At 43.6% G+C, this 14,253-nt stretch overlaps 2 protein-coding genes across 2 annotated transcripts in view; one reads left to right on the top strand and one right to left on the bottom strand.

The window, feature by feature from the left end:
- Window positions 1-14,253, bottom strand: part of LOC143767327 (uncharacterized) — a 760,398-nt gene that overhangs the window by 608,407 nt on the left and 137,738 nt on the right. The gene's annotated exons all lie outside the window — the stretch shown is intronic.
- LOC143767279 (uncharacterized) overlaps window positions 1-14,253 on the top strand; it is a 34,317-nt gene that overhangs the window by 243 nt on the left and 19,821 nt on the right. The window contains exons 2-6 of the mRNA XM_077255488.1: window positions 69-218; window positions 348-527; window positions 611-734; window positions 818-915; window positions 2,818-2,908. Of these exons, the coding sequence (XP_077111603.1) occupies window positions 69-218; window positions 348-527; window positions 611-734; window positions 818-915; window positions 2,818-2,908 (643 nt within the window). The remainder of the gene's footprint in view (window positions 1-68; window positions 219-347; window positions 528-610; window positions 735-817; window positions 916-2,817; window positions 2,909-14,253) is intronic.

Raw genomic sequence — 14,253 nt, forward strand, 5'->3', positions numbered from 1 at the left:
GTAACAGCTCCGGAGGTTTCTTACATGGGATCTTTATGATGTTACATCGTCACCTTCTCCCTATTCAGGTCCCTACAATATCGGATCCTCTCAGTGGAGATCTTCTATATAAGAGAATTCTCCTGAGTGACCCTACAAGGATGGAGAGGGACAGGGACAAGATGGCGGAGAGGATATTACACCTCACCCTAGAGATCCTCTTCCGGCTTACTGGAGAGGTGAGAGATTCTGATGACGTCACATTACATCATTCTTATCTATGGGAATAACAGATGGACAGAACTGGAGAGGTGAGGACTCTGGAAATATCTGTAGTGAGGTTTATTAATGTGTCTCTCCATAACCAGGATTACACAGTAGTGAAGAAGACCTCTAGTGAGCGCTGTCAGGCCCCTGTGTCTGAGGGATGGGGAAGACCCCTGAGCCCAATCACGGGGCCTCCACCTCACCCCCTGATACATGAGGACATCAATGACCAGAAGATCCTAGAACTCACCTACAAGATGATTGAGCTGCTGACTGGAGAGGTGACACTGCTGGGAATGCTGGGACATTATACAGTAACGCTATGGAGGGATCGGGGGGATGACGGTATCATTGTATGTGTCAGGTTCCTATAAGGTGTCAGGATGTCGCCGTCTATTTCTCCATGGAGGAGTGGGAGTATTTAGAAGGACACAAAGATCTGTACAAGGACGTCATCATGGAGGTTCCCCAGCCCCTCACATCACCAGGTAATAGACAGGACTAAATACACACGGCCTATAATTATCTGTATGTAAAGAATGAATTCAGTCCCTGTATGTGTTTCCTCCAGATCTATCCAGTGAGAGGACAACACCAGAGAGATGTCCCCGTCCTCTTCTTCCACAGGACTGTAAGCAAGAAGATCCCAATGTTCCTCAGGATCATCAGGTAGATGGAGAGAAGGTGTCATTAGATCTCCCCTAAGATGTGTAGACGGCTGTGAAGGTCTCTTGTTCAGTCTTGCATTATCTAGCAGTATTATACACTGAATGGACAATTGACTACATATGCAAATTGCCTCTTCAGAGAAAAAGAGGACTTGAATTCTATAGCGCCACCTGTTGGAAGTAGCGATCCTACAAGTCACAATCAACCCTTTCACGAGTCTTACAATATGACTTAGGATAAAAGCCAAATCAGAATCTCAATTTGCAGCACACACAGTTTTAAGGGCTATTGGCCCTCGTCAGTGCAAAGCATGAGATTGATTACAGACACCGGCTCTCCAGATTCAAACTTTATTTTATTAAAATTCAACCCATGGTCCCGGAATGCAACAGAAAATTATGTGTTAGTTTCTATGTGAATGTACATTAGAATAAGAAAAGCAATCTGATTGACTCCAAACAAGGTACATGGATCATTGTTAGCATCAGGCTTGGTATTTCATAAACTGCCAACCTTGTGGGTTTTTTTAGTTTCAAGAGTATACTAAAAATGTTGTGATTGAGGAATAACATCCAATGAAAGAGGATCCTGTAAACGTAAACAACTGTACAAGGAAGATTTCAAGAATTGCTCTTTATAACAGATGAGACATATTCATGAAAATTTCAGCTGAACACAGCACTTGTGTCCAACTAATGTGATTGAATGCACTCGTTCCTCAGCAACGATAACAGCAGTTTCAATGCTATTTCTGTTGAAGGCAAACAGAAAGGAAGGGCATCAGTTGACAAAATAAACCCTTAAATCACCGAGGAGTAGAAAATCATTATCAGGTCAGATGAATCCAGAATTTTGTTGCACCATGGAATGATGATGGGAGAGTTAGAATTTAGTACAAATAGCATGGATTCATGTATTTTTCTCTTTAGGTCACAACATTTTAGGCTGCTGGAGGTTTAGTAACAGTAGGGGGGATTTTCAGTATCTGCAAAAATCTAAGAGATCCAATGCGGTACTAAATGGACGTCTCTAAAAATGTGGCCATTCAATGTATGTTTTGTATCTGGTGGAGATGACAGGACAAAGCTGATCACAGACATTAGATGTTGTCTGGATCTTCTCACAATTTTCTAGTTATGGTGTCACGCTGTGACTGTTCGTGATTTAGATAAAGGGTCCCTGAAACGTAGTTAGGGCTGGGGCCCTAACTATCCCTGCTTCCATAGGTACCTCTAAAGGTGAAGAGGTTAGATCCACCAACCTTACTGTTGTCCTGTTATTCCCTAAGCTGTCCTGTCCCCTTCCCCCAGGAGGCCTGGAACAGAAATGCTAGTGTATCAACACGTAAGACAGACAGGGATAACAGAAAGCAACAATCACTCGCCAAAGGTAGAGAGGTGTATAGGGAAGGGTAGGAATGTACAAACCAAATGGGAATAGGACAATGAGGAAAGCATGCACATAAAAACGTCACACACCAATACCAAGTAGCAACAACAATATTCAATTCAGCACAGCATCCCCAAGGAGCAAGGAAGCAAAGCTTTCACTGGCAAGAAAGAGAAGGTCTGACCAGATTTTATAGGGAGAGGAAATGACCAGGTCAGGTACAGCTATGAGATGGAGCTTCGAGATTCTAGCCAGCATAGAAAGGGTCGTTAACTTCTTCAGCACCAAAGGAAATGGAAGACCTTTGATTCACAATATGTAGTGATTTTCTAACCCCAGATCTCCCAGGAGGACGTGATATACTCCTGATATATGGAGACTGTTGGTTACAATTATAAGCCTACTACTGCTGTCAGTTTTGATCGTCATGTTCATTTGTGATCATTTCTGTTCTTCTAAATCATTTTACCAAACTTCTTCATCTGTCTGTGACTTTTACAATATTTCTTTCAGGGTACAGATCTGACCCTTATTAATACTGCAGAGACATATGTGAGGGGCGATGAGCGGTGTAAAGAGGAGATTTCTACAGATAACCCCACAGGTGAGTAGTGACCGCTGAATGCAGAGAAGTCACAGGTTCTAATCAGTCACTGGCTTGTAGAATTACGATGCAAGATTTAGAGTTTGGTTATGTGTTTTTTTAATATGCATTTTACTGACAGAAAGATTGAGCACTTAACAGAAAACATGCTTTTAAAAAAAATGTTTAATGAACGCATGTTGGGTGCAACATTTTCATTATTAATAATAACATCTTCAATACCCTTGAAGGCCATAGAGTTTGCAACCATGCACGTTGGCTTAGTTTGTACTCTCCCTGGAAAATGGCCACAGGGGGCGGCGCATGCTCAGATTCAAAACTCGACATCGAGATCTCGGTGCCGAGATCTCAATCTGAGCATGTGCCGCCCCCGGCGGCCATTTTCACGGAGGCCACCGCATCGCAGCAATGGATCTGCGGGGGCCTCCGGGCTTTCAGAAAATGCCGGCGGAGCCACCGCCGCAGCACAGAGCACCAGCACTCCACCACAGAGCACAACGGCTGCACCACAGAGCATGACCGCCGCACTAGCCTGGGAAGGGAGACTGCATCGCTCTGCAGCATCGGACCGGGACCTGTTGTGAACTATATTGGTTGGCTCCCTCTTGTGGTCACTAGCGGTATGGCACTTGGATTATCCTTCCCCAGGTTGGTACCCACCTGATTCGTTAGGCCTTGGGTGTTCCTATTTAGACTTCCTGGAAACTCAGTCTAGTGCCTGGAATCGATGTAGTCAGTCTATGTCTATTTTCCTCCTGACTCCTGGTCCCTGAGTTTTGCAAGATAAGCTAAGTTCTGCTTTCTTATTTTTGTCCTTTTGCATTTGCTCTTATTTTGTTCCAGCTTGTTCAAAATTTGATTTCTGTTTTTGCTGGAAGCTCTAGGGGGCTGATTTTCTCCCCCCACACCGTTAGTCGGTGCGGGGGTTCTTGGATCTTCAGCGTGGATATTTTTATAGGGTTTTTTGCTGACCGTATAAGTCCTCTTCCTATTTTCTGCTATTAATTAGTGGGCCTCTCTTTGCTAAATCTAGTTCATTCTTACGTTTGTCTTTTGTTCTTACCTCACCGTTATTATTTGTTGGGGGCTTGTATAATAACTTTGGGGTCTTTTCTCTGGAGGCAAGTGAGGTCTTATTTTCTCTGAAAGGGTTAGTTAGTTTTCCGGCTGGTGCGAGACGTCTAGAATCAACGTAGGTACGTTCCCCGGCTACTTCTAGTTGTTGTGCCAGGATCAGATATGCGGTCAGCCAAGTTACCACTTCCCTATGAGCTGGTTTTTGTGTTTGCGGACTTAGCTGGAACTCCTGAGATCCTCTACCACTAGGATCATAACAGTATTCCAGGCCAAAAAGAGAATATTTAATACATTGCTAAGCGGGATTAAAAGAAAAAAAAAAAGTTCTGAGTTTTGTTTTTTTTTCCTCCTTCCCCTTTTTCTCTGAGTGGCTTGAAGCCCTGCTGCAGACATGAATGTTCAGACTCTGATTACTAGTGTGGATCAGCTTGCTGCACGAGTGCAGGGCATTCAGGATTTTGTTACTTGTAGTCCTATGTCAGAGCCTAAGATACCTATTCCTGAGCTGTTCTCTGGAGATCGATTTAAATTTAGGAATTTTAGGAATAATTGTAAATTGTTTCTATCTTTGAGACCTCGTTCGTCTGGAGACTCAGCTCAGCAAGTTAAAATTGTTATCTCCTTCTTGCGTGGCGACCCTCAGGATTGGGCCTTCTCATTGGCGCCAGGAGATCCTGCATTGGCAAATATTGATGCGTTTTTTATGGCGCTCGGATTGCTTTATGAGGAGCCTAATCTTGAAATTCAGGCAGAAAAAGCGTTGCTGGCTATCTCTCAGGGCCTTGATGAAGCTGAAGTGTATTGCCAAAAATTTCGGAAATGGTCCGTGCTTACTCAATGGAATGAGTGTGCTCTGACCGCAAATTTCAGAGATGGCCTTTCTGAGGCCATTAAGAATGTGATGGTGGGGTTTCCCATCCCTACAAGTCTGAATGATTCTATGACTCTTGCCATTCAGATTGATCGGCGTTTGCGGGAGCGCAAATCTGCTAATTCTCTGGCAGTATTGTCTGAACGGACACCTGACTCAATGCAATGTGATAGAATTCAGACTAAAACTGAACGACAAAATCATAGACGTCAGAATGGGTTGTGTTTTTACTGCGGTGACTCTACACATGTTATCTCAGCATGCTCTAAACGCCTAACAAAGGTTGTTAGTCCTGTCGCCATTGGTAATTTGCAGCCTAAGTTTATTTTGTCTGTGACTTTAATTTGCTCATTGTCTTCCTACCCTGTTATGGCGTTTGTGGATTCTGGTGCTGCCCTGAGTCTTATGGACTTGTCGTTTGCCAAGCGCTGTGGTTTTGTCCTGGAGCCTTTGGAAAATCCTATTCCTCTTAGAGGAATTGATGCTATGTGCATGACTCCTGAACATCGGGAGGTGATTCGTTTTCTTGTTCTGCATAAAATGCATGATTTGGTCGTTTTGGGTCTGCCATGGTTACAGACCCATAATCCAGTTTTGGATTGGAAGGCTATGTCTGTGTCAAGTTGGGGTTGTCAGGGAATTCATTGCGATTCCCCGCCGGTCTCTATTGCTTCTTCTACTCCTTTTGAAGTTCCGGAGTATTTATTGGACTATCAGGATGTATTCAGTGAGTCCAGGTCCAGTGCCCTTCCTCCTCATAGGGACTGTGACTGCGCTATAGATTTGATTCCTGATAGTAAATTTCCTAAGGGACGATTATTTAATCTATCTGTACCTGAGCATGCCGCAATGCGTTCTTATATAAAGGAGTCTTTGGAGAAGGGACATATTCGTCCATCTTCTTCCCCTCTTGGTGCGGGATTCTTTTTTGTGGCCAAGAAAGACGGGTCTTTGAGACCTTGTATTGACTATCGGCTTCTGAATAATATCACTGTCAAATTTCAGTATCCTTTGCCACTATTGTCGGACTTGTTTGCTCGGATTAAGGGTGCCAGTTGGTTCACCAAGATAGATCTTCATGGTGCGTACAACCTTGTGCGCATTAAGCAGGGAGATGAATGGAAAACTGCGTTCAATACGCCCGAAGGTCATTTTGAGTACTTGGTGATGCCTTTTGGGCTCTCTAATGCTCCTTCAGTGTTTCAGTCCTTTATGCATGACATCTTCCGGAAGTATCTAGATAAATTTATGATTGTTTATCTGGATGATATTCTGTTTTTTTCTGATGATTGGGATTCTCATGTAAAGCAGGTCAGGATGGTGTTTCAGGTTTTGTGTGATAATGCTTTGTTTGTGAAGGGCTCAAAGTGTCTCTTTGGAGTGCAGAAGGTTTCCTTCTTGGGTTTTATTTTCTCCCCTTCTACTGTGGAGATGGACCCAGTCAAGGTCCGAGCTATTCATGATTGGACTCAACCCACGTCTATTAAGAGTCTTCAGAAGTTCTTGGGTTTTGCTAATTTCTACCGTCGTTTTATTGCTAATTTTTCTAGCGTTGTTAAACCTTTGACAGATATGACCAAGAAAGGTTCTGATGTTGCTAATTGGGCTCCTGCAGCCGTGGAGGCTTTTCGGGAGCTGAAGCGCCGGTTTACTTCGGCGCCTGTTTTGTGCCAGCCTGATGTCTCACTTCCCTTTCAGGTTGAAGTGGATGCTTCTGAGATCGGTGCCGGAGCTATTTTGTCGCAGAAAGGCCCTGGTTGCTCTGTGATGAGACCATGTGCTTTTTTCTCTAGGAAATTTTCGCCTGCTGAGCGGAACTATGATGTTGGTAATCGGGAGTTATTGGCCATGAAGTGGGCATTTGAGGAGTGGCGTCATTGGCTCGAGGGAGCTAAGCATCGTGTGGTGGTCTTGACTGATCACAAAAATCTGATGTATCTCGAGTCTGCTAAGCGCCTGAATCCTAGACAGGCTCGTTGGTCGTTGTTTTTCTCCCGTTTTGACTTTGTGGTCTCGTACCTGCCTGGTTCAAAGAATGTGAAGGCTGATGCTCTTTCTAGGAGCTTTGTGCCTGACTCTCCCGGCGTCTCAGAGCCAGCTGGTATTCTTAAAGAGGGAGTAATCTTGTCGGCCATTTCTCCTGATTTGCGACGTGTGTTGCAGAGATTTCAGGCTGGTAGACCTGACCCTTGCCCACCTGATAGATTGTTTGTTCCTGATAAATGGACCAGCAGAGTTATCTCTGAGGTTCATTCCTCGGTGCTGGCAGGGCATCCTGGGATTTTTGGTACCAGAGATTTGGTGGCTAGGTCCTTTTGGTGGCCTTCCCTGTCGCGGGATGTGCGTTCTTTTGTGCAGTCCTGTGGGATTTGTACTCGGGCTAAGCCTTGCTGTTCTCGTGCCAGCGGGTTGCTTTTGCCCTTGCCCGTCCCGAAGAGGCCTTGGACGCACATTTCCATGGATTTCATTTCAGATCTTCCGGTGTCTCATGGAATGTCTGTCATCTGGGTGGTGTGTGATCGTTTTTCCAAGATGGTCCATTTGGTGCCCTTGCCTAAGTTGCCTTCCTCTTCCGATCTGGTTCCTTTGTTCTTTCAGAATGTGGTTCGTATGCACGGCATTCCTGAGAATATCGTGTCTGACAGAGGATCCCAGTTTGTGTCCAGATTCTGGCGATCTTTTTGTGCTAAGATGGGCATTGATTTGTCATTTTCATCTGCCTTTCATCCTCAGACTAATGGCCAAACGGAGCGAACTAATCAGACGCTGGAGGCTTATTTGAGATGTTTTGTTTCTGCGGATCAGGATGATTGGGTGACCTTCTTGCCAATGGCTGAGTTTGCCCTCAATAATCGGGCTAGTTCCGCTACTTTGGTTTCGCCATTTTTCTGCAACTCTGGTTTTCATCCGCGTTTTTCCTCGGGTCATGTTGAACCTTCTGACTGTCCTGGGGTGGATTCCGTGGTGGATAGGTTGCAGCGGATTTGGAATCATGTGGTGGACAACTTAAAGTTGTCACAAGAGAAGGCTCAGCGTTTTGCCAACCGCCGCCGCGGTGTGGGTCCCCGACTTCGTGTTCGGGATTTGGTTTGGTTGTCTTCTCGGTTTGTCCCTCTGAAGGTTTCCTCTCCTAAGTTTAAGCCTCGCTTTATTGGTCCTTTATAAAATTTTGGAAGTCCTTAATCCGGTGTCTTTTCGTTTGGATCTTCCTGTGTCGTTTGCCATTCACAATGTGTTCCATAGGTCTTTGTTGCGGCGGTACGTTGTGCCTATGGTTCCTGCTGTTGAGCCTCCTGCTCCGGTGTTGGTTGAGGGCGAGTTGGAGTACGTGGTGGAGAAGATCTTAGATTCTCGTCTCTCTAGACGGAGGCTTCAGTATCTGGTCAAATGGAAGGGCTATGGTCAGGAGGATAATTCCTGGGTGGCCGCCTCTGATGTTCATGCGGCCGATTTGGTTCGTGCCTTTCACGCTGCTCATCCTGATCGCCCTGGTGGTCCTGGTGAGGGTTCGGTGACCCCTCCTTAAAGGGGGGGGTACTGTTGTGAACTATATTTGTTGGCTCCCTCTTGTGGTCACTAGCGGTATGGCACTTGGATTATCCTTCCCCAGGTTGGTACCCACCTGATTCGTTAGGCCTTGGGTGTTCCTATTTAGACTTCCTGGAAACTCAGTCTAGTGCCTGGAATCGAAGTAATCAGTCTATGTCTGTTTTCCTCCTGACTCCTGGTCCCTGAGTTTTGCAAGATAAGCTAAGTTCTGCTTTCTTATTTTTGTCCTTTTGCATTTGCTCTTATTTTGTTCCAGCTTGTTCAAAATTTGATTTCTGTTTTTGCTGGAAGCTCTAGGGGGCTGATTTTCTCCCCCCACACTGTTAGTCGGTGCGGGGGTTCTTGGATCTTCAGCGTGGATATTTTTATAGGGTTTTTTGCTGACCGCATAAGTCCTCTTCCTATTTTCTGCTATTAATTAGTGGGCCTCTCTTTGCTAAATCTAGTTCATTCTTACGTTTGTCTTTTCTTCTTACCTCACCGTTATTATTTGTTGGGGGCTTGTATAATAACTTTGGGGTCTTTTCTCTGGAGGCAAGTGAGGTCTTATTTTCTCTGAAAGGGTTAGTTAGTTCTCCGGCTGGTGCGAGACGTCTAGAATCAACGTAGGTACGTTCCCCGGCTACTTCTAGTTGTTGTGCCAGGATCAGATATGCGGTCAGCCAAGTTACCACTTCCCTATGAGCTGGTTTTTGTGTTTGCGGACTTAGCTGGAACTCCTGAGATCCTCTACCACTAGGATCATAACAGGGACCGCCGCCACAGTATTTTGTAAGTATATTCCGACTATAAGACAAACCCCCATTTTCACCAAAACATTTTTGGGAAAAAAGTGCATCTTATAGTCCGAAAAATATGGTAAGTACATTATAGTAAGCCTCCAGTTCTTCAGGACGAGGTTTTAGAGAATATTTAGAACTAGCTGTACTACCCGGCTTCGCCCGGGTTAATGACTGCTGTTAGCAAAATAGAATGTGTTAACAAAAATTTATTCTGCACACAAAAACCACAAAACAAATAGATAGAAATGTAATTATTAAAAGGCAAAAACTAAGCAAATAGAAGCATTTCACAACATATATTAGCTTTGTTATACTGAGAATGTCTTTGTTGCCTATATTAACCAATCAGAGCTCAGGTTAATTAACTGTAGCAAAATAGAAGCTGAGCTGTGATTGGTTGCTATTGGCAGCCTGATAAATCCCCAGCCAACAGGAAGCCCTCCCCCCTGGCAGTATATATTAGCTCACACATACACATAATAGACAGGTCATGTGACTGACAGCTGCCGTATTTCCTATATGGTACATTTGTTGCTCTTGTAGTTTGCTTATTAATCAGATTTTTATTTTTGAAGGACAATACCAGACTTGTGTGTGTTTTAGGGCGAGTTTTATGTGTCAAGTTGTGTGTGTTGAGTTGCGTGTGGCGACATGCATGTAGCGACTTTTGTGAGATGAGTTTTGTGTGGCGACATGCGTGTAGCAACATTTTGTGTGTTGAGTTGCATGTGACAGGTTAGTGTAGCAAGTTGTGTGCAGCAAGATTTGTGCATGGCGAGTTTTGCGCGTGGCGAGTTTTATGTGTGGTGCATTTTGAGTATGTGCAAGTTTTGTGTGAGGCAACTTTTGCATGTGGTGCAACTTTTGTACATGTGGCAATTTTTCTGTGTGTGCAAGTTTTGCATGAGGTGAGTTTTCCATGAGGTGAGTTTTGCACGTGTGGCGAGTTTTGCGTGAGCCTAGTTTTGCATATGGCGAGTTTTGCATGTAGCGAGTTTTGAGTGGTGACTTTTGTGTTTCGACTTTTATGTGGCGAGGTTGGTGTGTGTGTGTGGTGAAATGTGTGCTGAGGGTGGTATATGTGTTCAAGCACGTGGTAGTGTGTGGCGCATTTTGTGTTTGTGTTCATATCCCCGTGTGTGGTGAGTATCCCATGTCGGGGCCCCACCTTAGCAACTGTACGGTATATACTCTTTGTCGCCATCGCTCTCATTCTTTAAGTCCTCATTGTTCACATCTGGCAGCTGTCAATTTTCCTCCAACACTTTTCCCTTCACTTTTTCCCCATTATGTAGATAGGAGCAAAATTGTTTGGTGAATTGGAACGCGCGGGGTTAAAATTTCACCTCACAACATAGCCTATGACGCTCTCGGGGTCCAGACGTGTGACTGTGCAAAATTTTGTGGCTGTAGCTGCGACGGTACAGATGCCAATCCCGGACATACACACATACATACATACACACATTCAGCTTTATATATTAGATATACCTGTATGTAATCTCCTGTATATAGTATATACCTGTGTGTCATCTCACCTATATATAGTATATATCTGTGTGTCATCTCCTGTATATAGTATATACCTGTATGTCATCTCCTCCTATACATAGCATATACCTGTGTCATCTCCTCCTGTATATACTATATACCTGTAGGTAATCTGCTCCTGTATATAGTATATACCTGTGTGTCATCTCCTCCTGTATATAGTATATACCTGTATGTCATCTCCTCCTGTATGTAGTATGTACCTGTATGTCATCTCCTCCTCTATATAGTATATACCTGTGTGTCATCTCTCCTGTATATAGTATATATCTGTGTGTCATCTCCTCCTGTATATAGTATATACCTGTGTGTCATCTCCCCTGTAAATAGTATATACCTGTGTGTCATCTCCTGTATATAGTATATAGCTGTATGCCATCTCCTCCTGTATTAGCCCTCGTTCACACGTTATTTGGTCAGTATTTTTACCTCAGTATTTGTAAGCTAAAATGGCAGCCTGATAAATCCCCAGCCAACAGTAAGCCCACCCCCTGGCAGTATATATTAGCTCACACATACACATAATAGACTGGTCATGTGACTGACAGCTGCCGGATTCCTATATGGTACATTTGTTGCTCTTGTAGTTTGTCTGCTTATTAATCAGATTTTTATTTTTGAAGGATACCAGACTTGTGTGTGTTTTAGGGCGAGTTTCGTGTGTCAAGTTGTGTGTGTTGAGTTGCGTGTGGCGACATGCATGTAGGGACTTTTGTGAGATGAGTTTTGTGTGGCGACATGCGTGTAGCAACTTTTTGTGTGTCGAGTTGCATGTGACAGGTTAGTGTAGCAAGTTGTGTGCAGCAAGTTTTGCGCATGGCGAGTTTTGCGCGTGGCGAGTTTTATGTGTGGTGCCTTTTGAGTATGTGCAAGTTTTGTGTGAGGCAACTTTTGCATGTGTTGCAACTTTTGTGCATGTGGCAATTTTTCTGCGTGTGGCAATTTTTCTGCGTGTGCAAGTTTTGCGTGTGGCGAGTTTTGCACGTGTGGCGAGTTTTGCATGTGGAGAGTTTTGCGCGTGGCGAGTTTTGAGCGGCGACTTTTGTGTTTCTACTTTTATGTGGCGAGGTTGGTGTATGTGTGGTGAAATGTGCACTGAGGGTGGTATATGTGTTCGAGCACGTGGTAGTGTGTGGCGCATTTTGTGTGTGTGTTCATATCCCCGTGGTGGTGTGATTATCCCATGTTGGGGCCCCACCTTAGCAACTGTACAGTATATACTCTTTGGTGCCATCGCTGTCATTCTTTAAGTCCCCCTTGTTCACATCTGGCAGCTGTTAATTTGCCTCCAACACTTTTCCTTTCATTTTTTCCCCATTATGTAGATAGGGGCAAAATTGTTTGGTGACTTGGAAAGCGCGGGGTTAAAATTTCACCTCACAATATAGCTTTGACGCTCTCAGGGTCCAGACGTGTGACTGTGCAAAATTTTGTGCCTGTAGCTGCGACGCCTCCAACACTTTTCCTTTCACTTTTTCCCCATTATGTAGATAGGGGCAAAATTGTTTGGTGAATTGGAAAGCGCGGGGTTAAAATTTCACCTCACAACATAGCCTATGACGCTCTCGGGGTCCAGACGTGTGACTGTGCAAAATTTTGTGGCTGTAGCTGCTACGGTTCAGATGCCAATCCCGGACATACATACATACATACATACATACACACACACACACATTCAGCTTTATATATTAGATTAAGATTTGTGAAGGTTAATACGTCACTTTTCTTGACTTCCTTATGTGTAAGCGTGCGCTATGAAAAATAACGTACATTTATGGCTGCATCCCTGCTGACATGTTTCAGGCTCGTTCAAAGTCCCCCTTTTTATTATGCAAATAATTTCTTCATAATCCATATTACACAGTTACATTGGTTGAAAAAAGACCCAGGTCCATCCAGTTCAACCTTTCTCCACCAACTATACATTTTCTCACTAAATTAACTATAACCCACAATGTTATATGTATTGAGTAAATACTGTAAGGAGTAGAAAAAGGGGCTATTAAGTGGTTTGTTCAATGAGTAAAAATGTAGTCTGAAAATCGTCTGCGCTTTCTAGCACTGATGGATGGATTTTAATTAACATTCAATAAGCATGGATTTTAAGGACGTTTTGCTAGATTTTTTTTTTTTTTTCATATTAAGTATTCTTGTTATTTTTTTTAGTTTGCGAGATTTTTTGCTTTAATTAAAGTATTATATGAGTATCCTCGTTGTAATCTGGTCCAAATTTTTTGCCTATAATTCCATCATGAGATGCCAATAAGCTGCCATGACAGTTAAGGGCCTTGAGGCACCACCACCACCATCTTGGTCCTCATAAGTATCCCGAATGTTATTTTCACTGTGTAGAGCAATACTGAAGTATTTAAGTACGGTAAGTTATACTAAACAATCACATGATCAGGACCCCCAGGGGGTCTAAAATTTAATGAAAAAGGAGTCTAAAGGTTTTTAAAAGTATTGAAAAAGAAATGAAAAAAGTACCATATACGAGTACTCGAGTATAAGCTGACCCGAGTTTAAGCCAAGATCCCTAATTTTGCCACAAAAAACTGGGAAAACTTAATGACTCGAGTATAAGCCTAAATATAAATATATAAAAAATAAAAATAGATACCAATAAAAGTAAAATTAATTGAGACATCAGTAGGTTAAGTGTTTTTGAATATCCATATTGAATCAGGAGCCCCATATAATGCTCCATACAAAATACACCCCATATAATGCATCATAAAGTTTATGATGGGCCCCATAAGATGCTCCATATAAAAATATGCCCCATATAATGCTCCATAAAGTTTATGATGGGCCCCATAAGATGCTCCATATAAAAATATGCCCCATATAATGCTCCATAAAGTTTATGATGGGCCCCATAAGATGCTCCATACAAAAATATGCCCCATATAGTGCTGCACAAAGGTTGATTATGGCCCCATAAGATGCCCCATTGAAACATTTGCCCCATACAATCATGCATAAAGGTTGATTATGGCTCCATAAGATGCTCCATAGAAACATTTGCCCCATATAATGCTGCACAAAAGTTGATTATGGCCCCATAAGATGCTCTATAGAAACATTTGCCCCATATAATGATGCATAAGGGTTGATTATGGCCCCATAAGATGCTTCATAGAAAATATGCCCCATGTAATGCTACACAAAGGTTGATAATGGCCCCATAAGATGCTCCATAGAATATTATGCCCCATATGCTGCTGCTACTAAAAAAAAAAATTACATACTCACCTCTTGTCCTGAGCAGGCGGGGACACCGGCACCTGCGATATTCACCTGTCCCTGTTCCACCGCCATGCGCCGCTCTGTCTTCCGGGTCTCTGTTGTGACTGTTCAGGCAGAGAGAGTGGCGCACACACTAAACACGTCATCGAGCCCTCTGACCTGAGCATCACAGCCAGAAGAGGCAGAAGATACAACACGGCAGTGGAACGGTGACAGGTAAATATCGCATGGCTCACCCTCCCCTGTCAGACTCTCCCTCCCGCGTG

This window comes from Ranitomeya variabilis, chromosome 4 (genome assembly GCF_051348905.1).
Source record: "Ranitomeya variabilis isolate aRanVar5 chromosome 4, aRanVar5.hap1, whole genome shotgun sequence".
NCBI classification, from domain to species: domain Eukaryota; kingdom Metazoa; phylum Chordata; class Amphibia; order Anura; family Dendrobatidae; genus Ranitomeya; species Ranitomeya variabilis.